At 43.8% G+C, this 24,450-nt stretch overlaps 1 protein-coding gene across 2 annotated transcripts; it reads left to right on the forward strand.

The window, feature by feature from the left end:
* Window positions 1-2,879: 2,879 nt before the first annotated feature.
* Window positions 2,880-22,436, forward strand: LOC147897468 (uncharacterized). 2 transcript variants are annotated; one of them, XM_087380799.1, is made up of 4 exons: window positions 2,880-3,232; window positions 3,377-3,490; window positions 3,576-3,696; window positions 22,197-22,436. In XM_087380799.1, exons 1-4 carry the CDS (start codon window positions 3,185-3,187, stop codon window positions 22,226-22,228), a joined length of 315 nt encoding a protein of 104 aa, XP_087236925.1. In that variant the 5' UTR covers window positions 2,880-3,184; the 3' UTR covers window positions 22,229-22,436. The 2 variants fall into 2 exon arrangements, with proteins under 2 accessions (XP_087236925.1, XP_087236926.1); XM_087380800.1 differs by having other exon boundaries at window positions 2,886-3,199.
* Window positions 22,437-24,450: the final 2,014 nt, after the last annotated feature.

The raw sequence follows: 24,450 nt of genomic DNA on the forward strand, positions 1-24,450 counted from the left end.
CAGTTGCCATCTACACACTGTAATTATCCCATAAGAGTTTTTTGTTTGCTGTTGGGTTGGGGGCATACACATAAATTAATGTAAATTTTATCTCATTGTTGATAAGACATTTCAGCATCACTCATCTATTTTGGTCATCTATAATGACTTGAGTGACACCTCCATTATAATGAGACAAGACTCCAATGGCAGTCCCACCCTTACCCTCCACATGTGAGGCACGATACCAAACTTTTCTTTTAATCTATAGTTTTTAGCCTAGTCTCTAGCAAGTCTCCACAGGCCTTGACTTCTTGTAATGCTCGAAAAAGAGGGGATAGAGAATTAGCCCTCAACCAAAAAGCTAACTCTTCACCTCTACCAGAGTCCATTAACCCTCTAACATTAAGAGTCAAGAAGGATACTAGTTTATCTGGCATTCTTTTTCTGCCCCTTCTTAGCCCTGGGGTTGTGGCTATTTACTCGCACAATAATAGCTTTAGATTGTCTTCTTTTGTGTTGAACCATAGTGAAGCTTTGCCTTGATTGGAGCCCCTTTGGTTAGCTGAAGTACCCTTCAGTTGATCTTTTTCTGATTCCTCTTCACTCTCCTCTACCCCTTTAATGGCATCCTCTCTATTAACATCCTCTTCAAACTCCTTTGACCAACCAACTTCTATAATGATGTTGTCATCTTGGCTCAATCTGTTGCTTCCTTCAAGGACATCCTCTTTGTCTCTAAGCGGTTCAAAAGAGTCCTTGTTGGCTATAGTTGTCACAATAGTATCCTTACTCTTTCCAATGTTCCTCTTGAAATTTTGATCATCCTGCTGGGTATTCAGTGGTGCTATAGGAGGCTTGGGAATCCATCTCTCTGCAGGGGCAGCTTGTTTAACAACAAAGGGCTCAGCCTCTTTGGTCTTGCCCCTCTTTAGAGGACATTTTTAAACATGTGTGGGGAGACCACACAAAAAGCAGGAGCTAGGCAGATTTTTGTAAATCAAGGGTTGCTCCCTAAAAGTGCTACCATTTCTATTCAAAATAATGAGGGTCTTAGGCATCTCCTTAGCTATATCCATATTGATACAGATTTGGGAATTACCCCTAGGATTGATGAAAATTGAAAGCTAAGAAGAAGAAGAAGCAGAAAAAGAAGAAGAAGAGAGAGAGAGAGAGAGAGAAGAAGCAACAGAAGAAGAAGAGAGAGAGAGAGACAAATGTTAGAGGGAAAGTGCCTTGGCATTAATTTCTCGGGAGGGAAGCCCCAAGAAGGCGGTGAGCAGTCAGAAGGCCGCAAGCTGCATTTCTCGCTGGCGGCTTCCCGACTGGAAAAGTGTAACCAAGACACTTTCCCGACCATCAAGGGCCAACGAGAGGGGGTTTTACTATGGGGTAGTTCGTTTTTACCTTGGCGGCGGGTGTAATCATGACTGCTAGATGGCATGGATTGTGTAGAGGTGGCACGGGCAGTTGCGGGCAACAAGGGCAGACAGAGTGACAGTGGTGCACACATCTAGATACGTGGCGACGAGCAAACAGTGGACCAATCGCAGACAAGTGGGGTGGATATGTGATGAGGTGCATGATTGCAAGCTCGCGATGATTTCTGCCACGTCTGGCAGTCTGGTGTAGAGTCAATGTGCAGACTGGTTTGCGTGGAGCAGAGAACGCGATGCAAGAAGCTGCCATGTGGCGAGTTGCGATGGAGAGGTTGTCCACATATAAAATGGTTTTGTCCCGGGTTTGTTTTTCGCATATAGAATGGCTAATGCGTTGTTTTTCGATGTTCCAATGGGTTTTTTTACCATGCTCCGACATCCTTTTATCCTTGATTTGATCTGGAAGGGCTTTTAATCGGATGGTGGAGATCTTGTTTCCACTGACCAAGGCCCTTGAAAAGGGAGAAAATGATAGGCCCATAAATGGAAATTTAGCTTTGTAGATGAAGCACCATCATGTAAGGGCTTAGCACATGGATGGGGCTAGCATGGGTTTAGGATGGGAATCTTTTACTCCCATCCTAGACCAAATGGTCTAGGATGGATTTAGAATGGGAGTAGCCACTTTTTCTCCCATCCTGGACCATGGCCTCCAGACCTTGGCAACCAAAATGGGTTCCTTTTTTTTAGGGATTCCAAAACATGGGAGGATGACATGTCTCCTTGTCCCCATGTGGTCTCCACCTCCTAAACACATGAAATGATGCCATATGTCCTCTTCCGCCTAAACCCATCCCTTGGCATGTCCCACGGGGGCAAGTTATAGTGACTGGTGTTTGTTCCATGAAAGCCAAAATTCAAAGATTTCTTTTTGTGAAAGTCTAAATTTTATGGTCCACCTCTAGTTTCTATTTCTTTTCCTTCGAATACTCCACCTTTTTCTCCAATTCCCTTGGAATCCTCTACCTTTTCCTCTACTCTTGCTCTCTTCCCCCCCCCTCCCCTCTCTTTCTCTCTCTCCTTTATCTCCTGGAATCTTCCTACACACCATCTCCAGAGTATTCTTTTTCACTTTTTTGATTTTGGGTAGGCCTTATGAATGATTAAATATCATTCACCGGTAGGCAACCTAGAAGGAAGTTTTCCTTTTCTAAGCCCATGTTAAGCCATGTGTCGTGATTATAGGCGTTGATCTTTACGAAGATCCAAGGGTTTGAAGTGTCGTGATCATAGGCGTTGATCTTTATGAAGATCTAAGGGTTTGAAACATGTTTTTTAGAAAAGCAAAACTTTTGTGAGCTCTCCTTAAGCCACATGTACAATTTTAGGCCCTTGACTTTAGATTGCTCTAAAGGGCTAAAACACTCCTTCCAAAATTGACCCAAAAGCATACTTTTGTATTCATTCTTCTCGCAAATCTATTATGTAAGGATGGAGATAATTGCATGTTGTGTTTCTTGCCATAAGTTGTTTGAGTAATTGTTGGACAAATCTCACTGAAACTCCAATTGGATAATAGTGAGGATTCAAGTTCGATTGGGAGGTGGGGCCATGACGGAAAGCCTGCCAACGGCAGCATAGGTTTTGTTAGCACATGGGACCATCTTTTTCCCATTCCCATTCTATTTCTTCCCATGTGCCAAGGGGCAGGCCAAAACCACTCTCCTATAGTAGGAGCTGGCAGTGCCCAATAGCACTTTCCGAATTCTTTCAAAAATTAGTACGCCTACAGTTGTTCCCATTTCATCGTTGAACGTTCTACAGATATGGACGATTACGAGGTTGGAATTGGTTTTCCATTTTACGATTCCGAGGTTGGAATTGGTTTTCCATTTTCCTTTTTGAGTTGAGATTCATCTCGGGCAGCATTCTTTCTCTCATTCTAAACAAGTCTTCAATGTTAGATTTCTGCTACCCTCGTCTTACAAGGATCTCATCAATCCCCTTAATTATTACAGGTTGATGAGAAAAAGCAGGCAGCTGCGGACGTTCTTTTTCATTACTCTCAGTTCGTGATGACTTGCATCGGTGAGGGTGTGCGCCCCAGCCATCTGCGATTGCATCTGATGATGGTAGAATACAGTTGTTTCCATTGTTTCCCATTACTGCTTTGGCATGACAAACCTTTCCGTATTTTCCTAATAACTTGCTGTGCAGGAGCTTTCGGGTATGCCAACCTCCTTGAAGAAGGATCGTTACCAACCTCACCCGTCAGCGATCCCCCACAACCTGTCGCCTGCTGTTAAGGTGGACGGAGCCTCTTCTTCTGGTGCAGTTGGTGAGAACAGCCTTAGACTCGTTTTTTGGGGGGAACGTTTTGCTGTAATTGTTTCAGTCAGTTTTTGATATATTGAAGGAATCTTTGCTTTTTGAGTGTAAGACTTTGAACTTCATGTCATAGCTCTAATCTATATATGTACCACGTTCTAATAAATATTCTAGTCTAGATGAATAAAATGTTACAAAGACGTCAGTATTGGTATGCCTGTGACATATGGATCTCAACCTCCAAGGGACCTATCCAATGAGACTACACACAAGATCAGACGTGCAACTGTGAGCTTACTAAGTATGAGATTGGACGGCATCATAATGTGCAAGCCCTGCAACTTATCGAAGAAGCTAGTGGTCAAAATGACACACTATACATGGCAACTCGTTAGACAAATGAGTTAAGCAGCAGTAATTTTCTTTAAGGTCCTAGAAGTGTGCCTGGAAACACCGATGCCAATGGGTGTCCATCCCTTGCGAAGTCCATAGTGCTTAGTCCAAGTACACTCCTCTTTAGAGGGTCTCGATGAGCATGTCTATGCTCTGCATGCTGGTTTGGATCTGTTAAGGAATGATAAAGTTGACCTTCAAACCTCAGGTGTCAAAATGCTCACGTAGAGCCTAGGGATGCTAGTGAAGGACAGGCATAGAGAAGGAGACCTGCCAAGAATGCAAGGATGCTTTAATGAGCTTGGGTCACATCCTCTCCTCATATGGTGGCTTATGGCGGGGCAATGAACCAACATACTGCCTATTTGAGGGGCACTTCTTATTGGAAAATTTTTTTGTGGATTTACTGTCGGAATGGGAAGAATGGTAAGAGGCTGTGTGGTAAGGTGATTCAGGTAAGATGTTTTGTGTTGAGGAAGGGCAGTCTATGGATCTGCCAAGAACATGCAAAAACATGAACTAAAGATATAATCTGGGTTGCATTGAATCTGGTGGTCTGTCTTAGGTGGTGGCTCTATCTCAGGTTTTTTTTGGGGGGAATGATAGATGGGTGTTATGGAGGCTAATTAAGCATGACCGGAACCAGGTGGTGGACGTGAGATCCTAACGCTTTTGATAGAGAACGTCTTGTTATCATATGAAAGGTGGACTGTCACGTGTATCCATGGACTAGTGGAATCTTCCTGTGTACCAATGCGTTATGTCTACGGCTGCCATTTGGCCCCAATGCAGCATCTGCATTCTTTTCCATTGCAACAAGTCTTTTAATGAGTTAAGAGGGGTGTTTGTGTATGCAACATTGTGTCAGACCTAGCTTATGTAATCAAATTGGCAAGGAGCAGAGGGGTGTTTGTGTATGCAACATTGTGTCAGGCCTTAACTCGGTGCAGTAAACCCACAAATTTTCTAAAACGTGACAGCAAGGAGTGCATGGTGATTCAAAGGGGGGAAGGCAGAGATTGAGTTTCAGCTTCTACCCTCAATCAGGCAGTTGCTTCTCTCCATAGTGTTCGCTTGCTTACTTGTACTTCTACAAGGCTCTCACATGTAGGACTAACAATGTGGTAGAGAAACCCAAGATTGATGATTTGTTGGATGAACTCAAGGGTGCTTAGTTTCACTAAGATAGATTTGAAGCTACCACCAATCACGGTGAAAGAGGATGAACAAGGGGGGCTTGTACGAGTTCAAGGTCATGCCATTTGAATTGACTGATGCACCAGCCACCTTTCAGGCAGTGATGAACAAGATATTGCAGTGACTTCTATTCGGATATGTGCTAATTTCTTTTAACGATATCCTCATTTAAAGTAGAAGAACATCAAACATGTCAAACAGGTGCTGGACATGGCCTCAGCTTTGCTAAGGTCAGCAGACCTGCAGAGGAGGTTAAATTTCTCGGACGTCTAAAAGGTGATGCATGAGGGAGTGGCTGTATTGACACAATCAACGTCAGCTGAGATTGTTTTTGGGCCTTGCCTCTTTATATATGCCATTTTGCTCAAAGGTCAGGCTGTCGCATGCATCTTTTGAAGATAGACTTCTTGTGGTAAGAGGAAGTGCAAGTTAGTTTTGAAGATCTGAGTCATTCCCTAGTGTTTGTATGCCTTGACTTTTCATAGTTGCTCATTGTAGAGGCAAATGCCAGTGACAAAGGCTTGGGGTCTGTTTAAAGGCAATAGCATGGGGTGATAGCTATTGAAAGCAGAAAGTTTGATGGCAATGAGCTGAATTATCATATTTATGGCCAGGAGATGTTGTCAATCCTACATGCCTTCAAAAAAGTGGCATCAACACTTGTATGTCAGCAAGATCAAAGTAAAGACTGACCGTGTGTGTGCATGTGTGTGTGGATGTCAGTTTCTAGCTTCATATCTCAGCTCTTTCCATCCTCAGTTTCACCTCTGTTCACCTCTCTCACTCACGCAGTTCTAGCACATGCCCATGGACAGCACTAGCCTCTTCGATAGCCTCACAGTGGTCTACAACATTAGTGTGGGCAGCATTGAGGCCTTGGTTGTGGCTGGACTGTTTCTCAAGCTCACACACACGCGCGCACACACACACATGGTAGTCTTTACTTTGATCTCAACTTCTGCATATACTCCTCTTGAATGCCATGTATCCAAGTTGGTAGATAGTAGGGACAATAGAAGATGTGCAAGCCCACATTCCACAAAGGCATCCGCAACCAGAGATGAACTAGTGAAAGTTGAGAGATGAGAGCTGTGCAAAAGAGCTGGAAAACTCAAAAGAAAAGCTGCTGAAACAGACACCAAACCTCCCTCCGTTTGCTAGTCCAAACCCTGCTGTAGTGCTACGTGTACACCCTCCTAGAGAGGCTGATCTGTACTGCTGATTTGCTGCTGCTGTATAGGGGATCTCAGGAGTACACAGGGGCTGCACAAGGGGCTGGAGAGGAGTGCGAAGAACCGGATTTATCAAGAATGCAAATGTGAGCAATGCATGCAGAATTTGAATGCCAATTGGCCCTCCAGTGGAGGAAGAGCACCTTACTTGTTTCTCTTTTCGACCTACATGCAAGGTGGGAGAGAGATGGTGGATGAATGCAAGGTGAATAGAGAGAATGCTACGTGAGATTCACAATGAAGGGTGATACCCTGTCGTTAATGTCCCTTGAGATCACTCAAGTTCCATCTTCCCATTTAGACCTACCCTTACCCTATGACCCATGCATCTACCATCAGTGCACCTTAATGCACCCTTCCCTTCCTATTGTCCCCAGGACCTAGACACGTGGGTGCACATCTTTATTAATAAAATAAGTGTCACATGTCTAAATTTGATGCCGTCTGAAGTAGTGGCTTCAGCTCGACTAGTCCTATCTACTCAGATGATATGCCGCCATAACAATTTGGTCGGTGTCCATCATAAATACAAATACATGCTACACCATTGGCATATAATATATATTAATGTTCTAATGTCTACTAATCACGGATTAGTGATTTCTTTTGTCATTACAAGGAGCTGCTGAGAGCTGGAGTTGAATGATAAAGGCTGGGGCCCAAGGGCCCTTTTATAGGTCTCAAAATAAATCCAGCCGACTGGTAGGTCGATTAGGCCCAGCCTGTTCCTATAAAAGGCCCTCTAGACTCATTTTAGGGGAGATTTTGGGACTTGGAATAGGTGCCTTCCCCCAGTCAATGGTCAGCATTTGGGGGGCTCTCTGGGGCTCCTAATGTAGGTGAGACCTAGGTCTAACTAATCCTAAGATGGAAACACTACTCATGCTGACTTATCCAATAGGTACCAGTGAATGCGGTTTGAACTAAGGCTTGAGAGATTGACCTACGTAGCTCGTGCCTGACTGTCCGTGGACTAGGGCTCACGGCATAGGACAAAATCACCTGTTCAGGATCTATCAACACTTGTTAATGTAGCCAATGTGTCACCTGTGATAGACATATAGACATCACAAACACCTATGAGAGGAGAAACAAAGCTTCTGTTGGGTTCCAAATTCACCATATAGTTGATGGCGTTGAGGGAGATGCATTCTTGCTCTATGCTAGGACATACGAGCATCACAAAGACTTTTTTTTTTTGTTTTTTTGGGAACCTTGTATTAATGCTTGAAAGATTTCATACAAAACAGCAGCCTCGAAGGTGCTGAGTATGGAAAAAACCAGGAAAATGCTGTAAGAAAAACCGGCCTTTTCCAGAGAAACCTGGCTCAATACCTAGGGGATCTTTGGTACTGGGGCTAACAACCAAGTGGGGGGACTATACAACCGGCGAATCCCTCGCGGAGTGAAACTGTAAAAAACCCCTGCAGGCCAAGCCTTGCAGAATCGAGCACGCCTCGCGACAGTCGCTGTCACCACAATGTAAATATCCTAAGTCAAAGTACAGTTGACCATTTATTTGATCATAATTAAAGAGTTTTATATGTGTTAATTATGGTCAAAGAATTCTTTTAATGGTCAAAGGATTGACTACGGTCAAAGATACTTGACTCTAGTCAAGTAAACCTTGACTTCAGTCGGGGAGACTTGGTTTATTACCAAGAGGGTTAACTGCGGTTAACCAGAGAACCACAGAGCTGACTACGGTCAGAGAGTGTTGACTTCGGTCAACAAGACTTGGCATGCGCCAAGAGGGTTAACACCGGTTAACCAAGATGTGCCAACTTTGGTTGGAGAGTTGTGCCAACTTCGGTTAGAGAGACTTGGCTATAATTAAGGCGCCTCAACCCTCGGTCAAAGCTCCTTAATTATAATCAAGAGTGTTGACTCCGGTCAATCAGAGAATAAATATATATTTTTATATTTGTTTAGGTGTGCACATGTATTCAGTGGGGACGCCCACCGTGACTAGAATTAGTCCACAATGTGTTATTTGCATGCAAAGCGCTAACAATTAATGGGTGCCATGGTGGTGCGCTTTAATTAATTGTTGCAGGTACTAGGAAGAGTTATTTTCCTAAGCACTATGGGAGCCTAACAAGCATCTAGGAGGCGGTTCGTGTGACCAAGTGCTTTGAAGACTCCAGAGTGGCCCTTAGTGGCATGTAATAGGACTTAGTCTAGATTTTAGACAAGTGGCATGTTGCCAATTTGAAATGAGCTTGAAGCTCTTGTAATGGATGATTCACGTTTTTTTGGGAATGTATCAGACAGCTCTACGCTGAACTCTTGTAACAGATTCTCTTCAAGGAATAAAATACCTTCGAGGGGGTCCAGCCCGACATGTTGTCCTGGGCCCTAGTGTCTCTGTTGAGAGAGGGAGAGAGGGAGAGCAAATGAGAGTGTCTCTGCTGTCTTTTACGAGAGCTGGTGAATTGCATTGGTATCAGAGCCTGGTCTCATAGTTTTCCTAAACTGTGACGATCCAAGTGCAAGAGAGTTTCTCGAGATGATAAGCGACGCTTGGGAGAGTAGCATGATTTTGATCGGTGGTTAGCTGAAGAGCCCTGCAGGTGAAGAACCGAGATGCAGTTTTGCACCCAACGTATTAGCAACGAGCATCTACCTTGCTGAAGGGGTACGCGTGCCATATTAGTAAGCTATTGCGTGAAGAGGGCAAGCAAGGAAAAGTAAGGCGTAGGTGTTTGTCTATCTTGAGCGCTAATTGGGCGTCGTGATTACGGCAAATACCGTGCATATCACAAGCATTGGGCCTGTGCCTACTCATTGGGATTACGCTACGGGAAGCCTCTTGCAAGCACCGGCAATTACCACGCAGAGGGAGACGCCCTCACGCGTAGTGACTTTTTCATTGCCTCCACCAGCGGTATCAGAAGATGACTACAAATCTGCACTTCGCTTAGTTCCGATGGCGTGAACTATTCTCCAAGCCCTGTGTGAAAATATGTAGACGAATGGCGGAGACACTGACGGGTGCTGACGGACAAATTGAGGCGGTGCGACACGCGACGCGCATCAGTCAGCCAAGGTTTGGAACCTTAGGCTGACGTGGCGCAGGAGGACACGTGGCAGATAGGCAGCGCTGACGTGGCAGCCAGCAGGTCCACACGTGCGATGATGACGTGGCAGCCCATGCAGCTGATGTGGCCTTGACACTTGGTGGGTGCTGATGTGGCCGGGCTGACAGGTAGCTGATGTGGCAGACCCTGGGTTTATCTAACCTAACCTTGGTTAGTAGACTGGTTAGAGGTCCAGTTAGTTGGCCCAACCAAACCAGACCAGGTTTGACTAGCTAAGTCTGGGTGTAGTTAAACAGACTATAGTTGGTTAACCAGACCACAGTGGGTTAAGGCCGAGTTGGGAGCCAACCAAACCAGACCAGAACAGAACCAGTCTGATCAGTTTGACCAGACAGTAACTATCCAGTCAGACTAGAGCCAGTTAGTCTGGTTAGAGTAACCAGTCAGTTACTTCATCTGGTCACTGTTCCAAAAAAAAAAAGGAAAAAAAAAAGGACAGTTGAAGAGACTGTTTCTGCTACCAGATTTCACCTGCCTGTCAGACTTTTACTGTCAGAAAAGCAGCAGAAAAGCAGAGAAAACAGAGAAAACAGAGAAAGCAGACTTTTACTGTCAGAAAAGCAGCAGAAAAGCAGAGGAAACAGAGAAAGCAGACTTTTACTGTCAGAAAAGCAGCAGAAAAGCAGAGAAAAGCAGAGAAAACAGAGATTTGCAGAAAAAGAGTATGCATGCCTTTGAGCAGTGAAAAGAGGGAAAAACAGATGCTTTTTGAAGCCATCTGCAGCAGCCAGAAAAAGGGCAATATAGTTGTTGATGCTTTGGCAACTGTGTGGGTATATGCCTTGAATTGACAGCCAGTACTGGCATAGATTGTGAATGCAAGACACCTCTTGTTGAGGTAAATTTTCTCTTTGAAAAGCGAAGGCAGCGTGCATCAGTTGCATACACAGTGTGTGTGCGAGAAATTTGCAGATCTCAGACGAGTTGTAAGAAGATGGCTCAATCACCTATCCAGTGGGATTCACAAGATAGGGATGCGCATCCAAATCAGAGAAGTGTGCAACAAACTCAGCAAGAATTTGAGCAGATGGTACGCACTCGTATACAAGAGATGGAAAATCTCAGAAAGGATCCAAGGGCTCAGCATTTGTTTCAAGCAGAAGCTATGCCCAATGCAGTATATGACGTGCCGATGCCAGAGGCACACTCTCGTGTACAACCAGAGAAAGAGAGATCTCATAGGGGACGGTCTCATAGCAGGAAGAGATCGAGGCATCATCACTGATCTCCTAGTCCATCACCGTCTACCCCAAGTTCGACTTCTGTATATTCTTCTTCTTTATTAGATAAACCATCCAGGAAAAGAAGGAAACACAAGTCTAGGAAGAGAAAGTCTTCCAGAGAGACCAAGAAATTCAAAGAGGGAGGTAAATCTGTCAAGTTTATGACCTACAATGGACAGTATGGTCATACAGACAAAGCATTGCAGTTCATCAGGCAGTTTGATGCTGCATTCGGCACAGAAAAGTTTTCAGAATCCTCCTAGTTAAGAATGGTCAGTTTGCACTTGACAGCGACAGCTAGTGCACGGTGGAGTGCACAGACCACAGATGGGTCAGCCCCAAAGAAGTGGAAGGACTTCAAGAAAGCCTTCTACCAACAGTTTATGCCTAAACAGTTTAGAGACCATGTTCTTCAAGATTGGGACAGTTTGCATATGGATGCAGGAGATACAGTGGATGTGTACAACCAAAAGATTTGGGATGCTTATTTGCAGGTTGCACCTTTCAAAAAGATCTCCAAAGGAACCCAAATGAGAAAATATAGAGCAGGTCTCACTCCAAGAATCTAGGTAGTAGTGAATGCTTTGGGGGCAAAGAACATTCAAGACCTTATGCATTCAGCTTCAGTAGCTAGTCTTGTGCCGTTACAAGATCCATCCACGGTACTATCCTTGCATGCAGGACGTGCCGAAAGAAAGAAAACTGATTTTTCAAAATCAGAAAAGAAAGAGTACCCCAAGGTTGAAAAGAAAGGGTTTCAGCCTCAGAAGCCGAGGGGTACTCAGTTTTCAAAGGCTTATAAAGGGAAATCTCCATTCACCCCTGAACAGATAGCTGAATTCCATAGAGATGGGAAATGCTTCAAGTGCGGTAAAGAGGGGCATGTGGCTGCCCAGTGCCCAAAAAAGCCTTCAACTTCGACGGGAAAAGAGGCAAAGAAGCCACGAGGACCGCAAAAGCCAATGGCAGAAGGAATTCCTGACATACTGGGTCATGTTTCAAACCCGGAAGAACGAGAATTGCTGCTATCATGGGGCAAAGTCAGAGACCAGCAAGCGCTAATTTTATTTGATCCAGGGGCTACTGATAATTTTATATAAGAGGACCTAGCCCTAAGGCTGGGAATAAAGATGGAGGAGTTGGGCAGGGCTTTGGATGCCGATCAGATGTTCTGTGGGAATCCTATGCCAGTCACTCCCTTGATAGGGAAGCTCTGTCTTCATGTACAGAGTTATGTGGATCAGGAAGACTTCTTCATTTCTCCACTGAAACATCATGATGTAGTCTTGGGAATGCCTTGGTTTCATCGCAAGGCAGTGAAGTTGACTCTTCCTGAAAGAGTGTTGGAGTTTGTGCATAGGGGGAAAAATCAGTGTTTAGTTGCCAGGAATAAAGGGGACACTATACCCATTGTATCTGATGTTACATGTGGTAAAGCAATAAAGTCTGCAATTTCTGCGTACATGGTTTTTGTAAAAGAAAATGAGAATGATATGCATGCTGAAATGAATGATGCAGACAAAGATAAGTTTCAGTTTCTTGTAAACTTTAAAGATTGCTTTTCCGATGCTTTGCCAGGGGAGTTACCCCTAGAGAGACCAGAAAATCATCAGATAGAGTTAATGCCTGGTAGTGAGCCACCAAACATAGCACCTTATAGAGTCAGTGCGACTCAGAGAGAGGAGATTATGGATCAGGTACAGGACTTGCTGTCGAAAGGGTTGATTCAGCCCAGCTCGTCTCCTTTTTGTTCCCCTCTATTGCTAGTACAGAAGAAAGATGGTTTATTTCATATGTGCGTCGATTACCGCGCACTGAACAAAATGACCATCAAGAATAGATTCTCTATTCCGTGCATTGATGATGTGGTGGATCAGTTAAATGGAGCTTCAGGATAGACTTAAAGAGTGGCTATCACCAAGTGAGGATACAGCCTCAGGATGTGCACAAGTATGAATACTTAGTGTTGCCTTTTGGGTTGACAAATGCTCCAGCCACATTCAATAGAATGATGGATCGCATCTTCCGAAAGTACAGGCATTTCACGGGTACTTTCTTTGATGATATCCTAGTTTTTTCAAAGACAGAGGAAGAGCACAGGGAACATCTTGCTATAGTGTTTCAAGAGCTGAGAAATCATCAGCTCTATGCAAACAGCAAGAAAAGTGAATTCTTCTTGGAAGAAATCCATTATCTGGGGCATATAATATCCAAGAATGGGATACAGATGGATCCAGCAAAGATCCATGCCATTCAGGAATGGCCAGAGCTGAAAACTGTGCATGAAGTTTGAAGTTTCCTAGGCCTGTGTTCTTACTACAGAAGGCTTATCAGGCATTTTGCTGATATCGCAGCTCCATTACATGACCTTACTAAGAAAAATGCAGCCTTCACATGGGGAATATCACATAAGAAAGCATTCAATACACTCAAGGAGAAGTTGACTACAGAGCCTATTCTTGTAGTCCCGGATCTTTATCAATCTTTTGATGTTGATTGCGATGCTTGTGGAGAATGTGTTGGGGCTGCATTGCATCAGAATGGTCATGTATGGCCTATGAAAGCAGGAGACTTCGGGATGCAGAGAGATATCTAGGAATCTATGAGAAAGAGTTATTGGCTGTAATTCATGCCATCCATACATGGAAGCACTATCTTTAGGGTGCAGATTTTACTGTTAAGACAGATCACCAAAGTCTGAGATACTTTTTGACTCAGACCAAGCTTTCCGAGAAGCATATGAAATGGGCAAATATGCTGTCAATGTATCATTTTCAGATTGTCCATACCCCAGGAATTCAGAACAGAGTGGCAGATGCCTTGTCCCGAAGACCCCAAGTCAATAATGTGACTATTGCTTATCATCAGGACCTAGAGGGCATGAGGGAGCAATATGCTAATGATGCAGATTTTGGTGAAATTTTACAGCAAATGCAAGAGGGGCAATCCACTAGTCACTATTCCCTGAAAGATGGGTATCTAATGAAAGATGATTGCCTATGCATCACCCAGGAGATGAGGAAAAATATTTTGGAGGAATGCCATGCACCTCCCTATGTTGGACACAGAGGAATTACAGCAACAACTCTAGCACTAGAGAGGTATTTCTTTTGGCTAGGGATGTGGAAAGATATACATCAGTTTGTTACTGAATGCCTTACGTGTCAGAAAGTCAAGTATGACAGACGGAAGGCACTTGGCCTACTTATGCCTCTTCCCGTGCCTCAGGCACCATGGGAAAGTATTACAATGGACTTTATTTTTGATTTGCCAAGATCAAAGTCAGGGAATGATGGGATTTGGACTATCATTGATGGATTCAACAAGCAAGCTCATTTCATTCTGGTTCGCAAAACCATAAAGGCAGATCATATGGCTAAGCTTTTCATGGCACAGATCTTTAAGCATCATGGTATGCCTAAGTCCATTGTTAGTGATCGAGATCCCAGAATGACCAGTCTATTCTGGAGAGCTTTATTTGATAACATGGGGACAAATCTGAATTTCTCTTCTTCTTTCCATCCCCAGACAGATAGTCAAAGTGAAGTAGCAAATTCTACAGTTTTGGATATGCTGAAATGCTACGTGGGTGACCAAAGTTCAGACTGGGAAAAGTATCTACCATTGGTAGAGTTTGCTTACAATAATACAGTACATAGCTCTACAGGGAAAGCCCCTTTTGAGGTCATATATGGGAAGGTGATTTTGCCACCTATATTGAGGACCAAAGATGAAATATTTGCAGCTGATCAGTTTGTGAGAGACCTCCAGACAGCTTACAGCCAAGTCCGGACAGCAATCAAAAGGTCTCAAGAGAAACATAAAAGAGCTGCAGATAAGCATAGGAGACAGTTAGATCTCAAGGAAGGGGATTGGGTACTTTTGAAGTTTGAAAAAGCTAGGCTCCGCAAGTTTGAAGGCAAACAGAGAGTGTATGCAAAGTTATCTCCCAGATACTATGGCCCTTTCAGGGTTACAGAAAGAATAAACGAGGTTGCATACAGGTTAGCATTGCCAGAGCATTGGAGGATTCACAATGCATTCCATGTGAGTCTTCTAAAGAAATTCCAAGGACCAGAGCCTACAGAACCAGTATCAGAGGATCCACCAGAAGTGGATGAGCTGGAGGAGGTCCTTCAGCCAGAGCAAATTGTGTACCATACTGTACGCAAAGGCCCTCAGGGTAAGGAGTTTTATCAGGTATCTTGTAAAATTCAAGAACTATACGGCATTAGATGCCAAGTGGATGGACGAAGACATGTTATCTGATCATCCACAGCTTTTGGATGTTTACAAGGAAGTTTTTCAGTTGAGATCAATTGAATAGAAGCCGAGGGGATGTCACCACAATGTAAATATCCTAAGTCAAAGTACAGTTAACCATTTATTTGATCATAATTAAAGAGTTTTATATGTGTTAATTATGGTCAAAGAATTCTTTTAATGGTCAAAGGATTGACTACGATCAAAGATACTTGACTCTAGTCAAGTAATTACCAAGAGGGTTAATTGCGGTTAACCAGAGAACCACAGAGCTGACTACGGTCAGAGAGTGTTGACTTCGGTCAACAAGACTTGGCATGCGCCAAGAGGGTTAACACCGGTTAACCAAGATGTGCCAACTTTGGTTGGAGAGTTGTGCCAACTTCGGTTAGAGAGACTTGGCTATAATTAAGGCGCCTCAACCCTCAGTCAAAGCTCCTTAATTATAATCAAGGGTGTTGACTCCGGTCAATCAGAGAATAAATATATATTTTTATATTTGTTTAGGTGTGCACATGTATTCAGTGGGGACGCCCACCGTGACTAGAATTAGTCCACAGTGTGTTATTTCATGCAAAGCACTAATAATTAATGGGTGCCATGGTGGTGCGCTTTAATTAATTGTTGCAGGTACTAGGAAGAGTTATTTTCCTAAGCACTACGGGAGCCTAACAAGCATCTAGGAGGCGGTTCGTGTGACCAAGTGCTTTGAAGACTCCAGAGTGGCCCTTAGTGGCATGTAATAGGACTTAGTCTAGATTTTAGACAAGTGGCATGTTGCCAATTTGAAATGAGCTTGAAGCTCTTGTAATGGATGATTCACGTTTTGGATTTTTGGGAATGTATCAGACAGCTCTACGTTGAACTCTTGTAACAGATTCTCTTCAAGGAATAAAATACCTTCGGGGGGGTCCAGCCCGACATGTTGTCCTGGGCCCTAGTGTCTCTGTTGAGAGAGGGAGAGATGGAGAGCAAATGAGAGTGTCTCTGCTGTCTTTTACGAGAGCTGGTGAATTGCAGTCGCCCTAGAGCCTGGGGTCCCACGCTCCTAGGTGGAGCGGAGGGTGTAGATGATATCATGTCCTGCCATATGGCAAACAAGGTAGCCGAGGGTGGAACCGGGGATGCTCACCCATCACTAGACTGCACGAGCCACCTAAATGTTCCACGCAGTGATATTGGCTACTACCTCCCATATGCTGTCCTCTAGAGGAGGAGGAGGAGCTAGGCTATCAGGAGGGACTGCCTCATGGAGCTTTGTCCTCTGAATGCTCTTTCCTTGTATCCGGTAAGCTAGGGAGATCTCATCAATCTGGAACGCGTGTCCTCCCTCAGTCAACCAGGGCACCATCCCCCAAGTGTAGTCCCTTTGAAGACTTTGCATACGGGTCATGATCCTGAGGGCTCCCATCCAAATCCTCACTGCGCTACGATAACTCCAGATGCAATGCGGGATCGTCTTCAGAAAACCAGCAGAGCAACAATGGCATTGCCCCTCCACTTGCATTTGCTCCAACCACGGTCCGATGGGCAAGCCTCTGTGGGCGGCCAACTAGAAAAAGTAGGATATCTTCCTTAGCCGCAAACTGGACCATAACTGCGTCCTAAACTTGGAACGGACATCTCGGGGTACTCTCTGGGCCACCCAATGCCTCTCCCTTGAAGGGGTCCACATCGAAGAGTCCATCTGAAGCCTCCTATCAATATGTGTGTGTAGGAAAAGAAAACCAGCAGAGCAACAATGGCACTGCCCCTCAACCCGCATTTGCTCCAACCACGGTCCGATGGACAAGCCTCTGTTAGAAATGCTCAATGCCCCACCCTCCTGGTAACCACCAGTGGTCCAAGGTTGTGTGAGCCCGGGACACTGGATGGATCCTGACTTGCATGTCAGATGAGGTCTATCAATGAGACCGTTGATGGTAGAAAGCTGATCTATGTGAGTCTAGCCTATGAGCTAGGCAAGGTAGGTAAGTTGGTAGCAGCACGAGGCACATTGTCTTGATTGTGTGGGAGCCCCTTGCTGTCACTGGGGTTTGGGGGCCAATTGGCCCCCTTGGTGGGGGTTCGGGGGTGAAAGCCCCCCGATGCGAAGGTATAGGGAATATCCCCTGAATATTCCATGGACGACTAGTTGGTTCCACCGACTAGGTTGGCTGGTCGGCTCCATCGACTACGTTGATCCAACTACTGCCCTCATAGCTATAAAGAGGCGACCTTCCCAGTCCATTGTATCAGATCAGATCTTCCAGCAGAGATCTTCCAGCTAGTAGCTCTTCACATTAGTATCTGTCTAGATCGCCATCTAAGCTCCACTGTGGGAGCGCACGGTTGGACGGAGCCATCATCTGTACTACATCAGTATTGAAGGAAAATTTTATTCGTCTCCAGTTTGCTGTGTACTCTCTATTCTTTTTTCAGTTTCTGTTCCGCTGCGCCGTGTAATTTAATAGCCTCCATGGACAGCCAGCCAGGAAAAGTAGGATATCTTCCTCGGCCGCAAAGTGGACCATAAGCGCGTTCAAAACTTGGAACAGACATCCCGGGGCACTCTCTGGGCCACCCAATGCCTCTCCCTCAAAGGGGTCCACATCGAAGAGTCCATTTGAAGCCTCCTGCCAATCCGTGTGGTGTAGGAAAAGAAGTGCACCTCATCCACCTACTTGGCAAGGTCGCCCTTGGAGGGCTAGAACCACTCTTCCGGATCCCACTGGACCTCCTCAAGGGCCTAGCCTCCCAAAGCCAGAGGCGCCATCTGGGGGCATCTTGCTTTGAGATACTGGGAGGGTCAATGTGCCACTCCTTCCCCCAACATCCCACCACTTTGATCATCAGAAGGCAAGTGGACATATATAGCCATGGATTTCATTATTGGGCTGCCCTCTACAAAGAAGGATTTGTGTAGTGACTGGCATTCTTATCAAACAAGCCCATTTGATCCCCACCAAGACATGGCATTCAACATTTCAGATTGCCTGACAATTCCTTGATCATAAGCATTATGGGTTCCCTGAGGAGATTGCAAGTGACAGTGATGTGAAATTTATGGGTCATTTTTGGAGGAACTATTTACAGCAGGGGGCATCATATGGCATAGACACTCCCAGTAAAGCATATCATCTTGAGATTGATGACCAGTTTAAGTTGGTGAACAAATGGGTGGAAGATAACTGAAGGCAAATTTTCTGTGACACTCAAAGGTCTTGGGATAAATGGTTTGAACTTGTTGAATTTTCTACTATAGCACCAATCACTTGTCTATTGGGATGAGCCCGTTTGAGGCAATGCATGAATGTAAGGTTTCACAAATACAAACGTGGTTGTAAAAAATCAGCATGCAAGGGATGATCTGGAGAGGATGGATGCTCTTTTGCAAGTGACCAAAAAGACTGCAGGATGCTCAAGCAAAGAAAAAGAATGATGACAATGAATGTAGGACATGTTTGGAATTTAATGATGGGAATTTGGCTCAATTACGAGTCCACAAGGATAGAAGAGCAACTCCAACTGGATCATAGGTATTACGACCCTTACAGAATCGTCTGTAGTGTTCGGGAAGTAGCCTATCAGTTAGCGTTACCCCTAGAACGAAATTCCATAACGCATTTCATGTTTCACTATTGAAACTGCATGTGGGCCACAGTGTGCAAGTCTTGTTTGAGCTGCTGCCTATGGAGGGCTGCATCCTCTACATCCTGGAGCGGAATTATGGGTTTCAGTGACTGGGTCCTTAGCACCAAGGTCTACATCGAGTATCTCTGTAGCTAAACTAGCCTGCAACATACTGTTAAGGTCTTGTTCAACAGCCTAGTAATGTAGAAATGGCAGCAAATGAATGCAAAGGTAAAGGACAGCATGTAGGTTGCAGAAATTTATGAGCTGAACCGTCAAAGTACCTGGACTTGTGTGTAGATCCATAGCTAGTGAGGGCCTGCACCAGCAACAGGGCTAGGAAGGGAGGTTCCTAGGCTAGGAGAAGACATCCTAGTTCAGCCTAGACCTAGTCAAGCTCAGCTGCAAATGAGTGATCACAAGATTGCATAAAGAATGAATGGGTACATAGTAAGGTGTGGGCCTGGCATTAATTACAAGTCTCCTTATGGGATGGCCAGCCTATGCTGCCACGTGGCAACTTATGACTCCCCTACTTAAAGAACTACTTATTTACAAGCCATTAAAAGGCCCACCATTCTAAAAACTAAGTGCATTTACCCTTTGTTACAGTCACCGGGCCCAAAAGAAATTTGCCCTCAAATTTGCAATTGCTGTAACAAGGAATTACAATGATAGAAATGGAAAAGTAACTCATATCTGGTCAGAACATGTTGTGACAGCAAGGCCAAATGACACAATCATCTTTGATACATGTTAGTCTGCACAACAATGATGGGAGTATAGAGAGCATTGCAATACGTGTAGGATTGAGATTCCAGAAAATCCATATATCAGGCTGAGGCTCAAATCTGTCAAGAGATCAGCTGAGCAGATGGGGCTTACCTGATGATGGCTGCCAGGATGACTCATCAGGTAAGCCCCTCCATTTAATGCAATATTCAGTATAAGATCTGTTTCTGAGTATCCTGTCCCTGAATCCAATAAGGCTTTCACATATTTACTGAATTTGACCCTGCCCACCCATTGGAGGAAGCTCCTCCAAAACCTGATCAGTTGGGCCCAAATACTTCTTTAAAAGAGAAATGTGAAAATACATCATGTATCTTTGAGGAAGACGGCAATTCCAGCCTATAAGCCACGTCACCAGTTTTCTGCAACCCTTTGTAGGGACCATAATATCTGTGAGCCAATTTAACGTTGGTATTCCCCTTAAGTGAGGCATACCTTGACTTATGAAGTCTGAGAGAAAAACATAATTCCCAACTTCAAATTCAAGCTCCCTCCTATGAGCATCAGCATAGGTCTTCATACGTGCTTGGGCTTTCATCATGTCGTATATGCACTGTTGAAGTAGGGCTGTCATATGAGCTTCATCCTCAATGGCCTGCTTCCATCAGGCATAGTGGAAGGGACATGAATTTTGTACCCATACAGTGCGTCAAATTGGCTCATCCCTATGGAAGTATGCTTGGTACTGTTATAGCTCAATTTAGCCAAGTGAAGCCATTTTTTCCAGGCGGGGCGGGTAGATGTCGCTGGGGCTTGGGGCTTGGAGGGGTAGTAGTTTGTGGCACAGTGCCAAGGGCATCACTGGCTTCAGACCCACCTTGTGGGCCCAATGAATTAGAGTCGAAGGTGACTCTCCCAATCTGCTAGAGGCCAAGGAGTGACATTAGTGAGTTTCTCATGTGCATCCAAGAAAATCATTGCCACTATAAGACCCAAGTTAGTCTGTCCTTGGGGAAGGCAATCTAGAAGATGGCTTTTGGTCCATGTTCAATCCAAGTGCGTGACCCTGTTTGCCTAACCAGTCCTTGAGCATGTTGAGAAGATTAAAAAGATTCGGGTTTGACTGCTCCTCCCTTGTGGCTGCAATCTTAAAGCTCCAGAAGGGGCTAGTGGAACTCTCCACTTCCCCTATGTTGTTCCCTATCAGGGGCTGCAAAATCATTATGGAAACCTAGAGAACTAGGGAGTGTGTCTCCACAACTTGTGTAATTTCAGGGCCCATGCACCGACATTCTCGTGGGTTGGCTAGCCTGGATGGGGTCTGTGACCTAGTTGCTGAAAAAGGGGATAAAACCTAGTGAGGGAGCTGTGGGATTGCTAGAAGAAGGTAAGAGGGAGGACTGAGGGAAGTTAATGGAGTCTAGGGGGTACGGCTTGGAGGTGCATCAAAAGGAATCAAGGAGGGGAGCTGGACCACGACATGTACTTGAGATTGATAGGGAACCTAAGGGGGGGGGGAGAGAGAGAGAGAGAGAGAGAGAGAGAGAGAGAGGTTGGGGAGGGGGACGGGGTAGAAGAGCTTTGGAAGGCGGGCGGGTGACGAGAGTGGCGACAGTCGTCTAAAGATAGAAGTAGGGTGAGGGGGAAAGAAGGTTGACTGAATATTCATGACACCTTGCACATCTCTGAAACTTGTGGATACAAGGCCTTAAAGAAGAACGAGGAAAGTCCCAGGCATCATAGTGAGTGCCAAGATGCCCAAGCAAGGGATGATGTGTTTGAAAAAGAATTTAAAAAGGCACTTTGATTCATGTCTTTAAGCAAGCAGAAGAGATTAGAAGTTGATTAATACCAAAGAGATTGACCTGTTGTGGAAAGGAAGGAGTTAAGATTACAAAGCATGTACTTGTCATAATTCATACCACATGGAAATGGGGGCGCTGGTTGAATGGGTTGAAAATTTCACAAAGTTATGACAGTGTGATGGCTGTTGTATTTGTGTATAAGCTTCATGAATGTCGCAGTTAAAATGTGCAGTTTTCACGATACAGCTGTCCTTACCTCGTATTATATTGCGTGTAAGCCTGTTCAATGTCACAGAGGCATAACAAGCAGCAGTATGTTAAGCTTCTGCAGGAGATGTAAGATCATTAAGCAGCTCGGAACGCCCACCCTCAGCCACATTGTCAGTGTGCATGCCTGCCTCAGGTTGCTGCTGTTTCTCTAGTCTGCGCTTGGCCTCCACCTCTCCCACTATAGACCTTCTCATGCTACTGCTGTTGTACTGGGTCTTCAGGACAAGACTTTTTTCCTAGACTAATGTGTCACTATGCGTACTTTCCTGTATCTTGCTTGTGCTTTCCATTTGCTACTGTAGCACTGCTTGTCGCTCATGTGCTTGTTGCTTGATGCTCGCTTGTTAAAATAAATTCAATGGTTTGTGAAAGGAATGCTACATTTGTTTAATAGGAATTTTCATGGGAATGGCATGACGCCTTCACAAGCCTGGTGATTACGAGGTACTGTACATGTTTTAGCAATCAGGAGAGTGTGATTGCTGTGAAATCTTTATAACATTTAAAGCCTTTGAATAGGATGGAATTCTGCATTTTATGATATAGATTGTAGCATGAGGTGGGATGTGCTTTGGTTTTGTTTTTTGTAGCGCTTGAATTATCATGCATAAAGTACCAGTGCCTTTTGGATTTGAACGAGCTGGGACTTGCTTTTGCTGATCAGATGCCTCACTGTGTGCAGGTTTGCCCCCTCATCCTTCAGAGGCACTGTGAGTTTCTAGTATTGTATCCAGAAAGAGTTGGCGAAGCCAAAAGAAATTGCAAGAACTATGTGATGCTGCTTCAATAACTAAGTGTTTCCACACCTGTGGATTTGGATGTCTAGCAAAGCAAAACCAGTTGCATCTGTACAATTTTGTAACATCCCTGATATATTACTGGAGTGTTTGGTCATCATTCTGAAGACACAGATCAGTTCTTTGTTGTCGATCCTGTCCACCTTGATTATTGAATTAGCTTCCTGCTGCTTTGAATATTTCAGCTTTATCAGGTCCATGCAGGTGAAAATGACGTAATATATTTAATATGAGTGACGTCTCCTTTCAATTGGGTTTGTTTCTCATCACAAGCTTTCGCCATGGTGATTCTGCTGTTCTTTCTCCAGACCTGCATTGAACAATTTGTGGTAATTGAATGAGTTATGGAGTTTGACATGGATGCCTTTGAGAAGTGGCAGGTGAGGACAGCCAGGAAGTTGGCCGCGAATATAACCATCTCATTCAGGCGCGTCATTTGAAGAGATTTGATCCACACTGCAAAATCTTTCCTATTCTTAGAAATTAGTTGTGGGCAAGTTTTGTTGGAGTTTGAAAACTACATCTGTAAACTAATAAAAATGTATTTCAAAGTCTTTCTTATTTCCTGTAATAGAAATATTGTTCGATAAGTGAAGGAAGGAGTACAAGATGTATCGTCACTGAAGTCAACTTCCATTGGAGAATTTTTTTAGTAATGATAATTTGTTTTGAGGACAAGCCTTCCCTGCTAGTAGTAGTCCTGAGCATCCCTTCTTTCTTTTGTATTTTCTTTTGTTTTGTTTTTTTTCTTGGTTTGGGACGATAATCTTTGACGGAGCAACTTAGTTGAGCAGTGCTGAACCCATTTTCTATTGAGGAAATATGTGGCTAGTCATGAATCGGGATGCAAGAAGTTTTGATAATGTTTTGGATATACATACATACATACATACATACATATCATAGAGATATATATATATATATATGTGTGTGTGTGTGTGTGTGTGTGTGTGTGTGTGTGTGTGTGATATATATATATTCAACAACTTGGACTAAAGCAAAGCAAACTTTATTGAATAGTAAGTGGTTGTTTGGTATTTATTAAGACAATCGAGAGAATCCCTTGTGGCTCTATAAACTACAATTATGAAGAGTGCTTGCAAGTTGCATTAAACAACTTGGACTAAGTAAAGCAAACTTTGAGAGAATCTCTTGTGGCTCTATAAACTACAATTATGAAGAGTGCTTGCAAGATGAATTATTCCACTCAATTTATGTTCTCCCATTTAGTGTGCCTTGGTGACCTCATATCATAGTATAGCATGAACAAGCCCACTTTCTCCTATAGAGCACATGCATTTACGTATGCTTGCACTCTATTTTGAGGTATATTTTTCACGTGTAATCATTATTGGTGGTGGAATTTGTTCATCATTCTGATTAGCTTAGCAAGGTGAACATAAAACGTGTTGCTCTCTCACATGGATGCACATATACTAGCCTTAAGAAGACCATATCATCATAGCTCCTTTATCAAAGTAAGAATTAATTGGCCTAGATGAGACTTTGATATTGCCAACCACATGAAGGCTCGATTGGTGAGAGTAAAGTCTCTCCTCACAAAACACAAAGCTTAGTGATGCAAAAGTAGTGTTCACAGAAAACATTTTTCTCAACAAATCACAACTTTGGGTGTCAAAATTTGAAAGTTTTTCTTGAGTATTTGTTGTTTTTTAAGCTAAAATATAACTAAATTGCTTAAAATTTTACAGATTTTACAAAATTGAGAAAATATTTTTTACAGGAAAAAATAAAAATGTTGCAGGTTCATTGTATATAGTTTGTAGGTTTTCTGGTGAACACAGTGCAAAAGCTCTTGACAAATGGTTCTCTCAAAGATTTGCAAATACAGCATGTGGCTTCAAAAGAATGGATTTAAGTTTGTAAAGGAGAAGAGGTATTTGTATATGCTTGAGTGTTAATGATCAAATGTGGCTATGAAGGCATAACAATGAAATTATTCACATCAATCAATGATCAATGACTTCTTATTTTTAGCAAATTTGCTATATCTTGGTGATTTTGGACTAGTTTATAGTTATATCTTCGCAAGTGGCTTTCTCACATTGAAAGCCAAAGTTTTGAGGGATTTTTCATCTTAATGGGTGGATGTATTTGGGTATCTTTAAACATAAAGAA

This window comes from Dipteris shenzhenensis, chromosome 10, assembly GCF_047967505.1.
Source record: "Dipteris shenzhenensis isolate YYH24624 ecotype China chromosome 10, Dip_SZ_1.0, whole genome shotgun sequence".
NCBI classification, from domain to species: Eukaryota; Viridiplantae; Streptophyta; class Polypodiopsida; order Gleicheniales; family Dipteridaceae; genus Dipteris; species Dipteris shenzhenensis.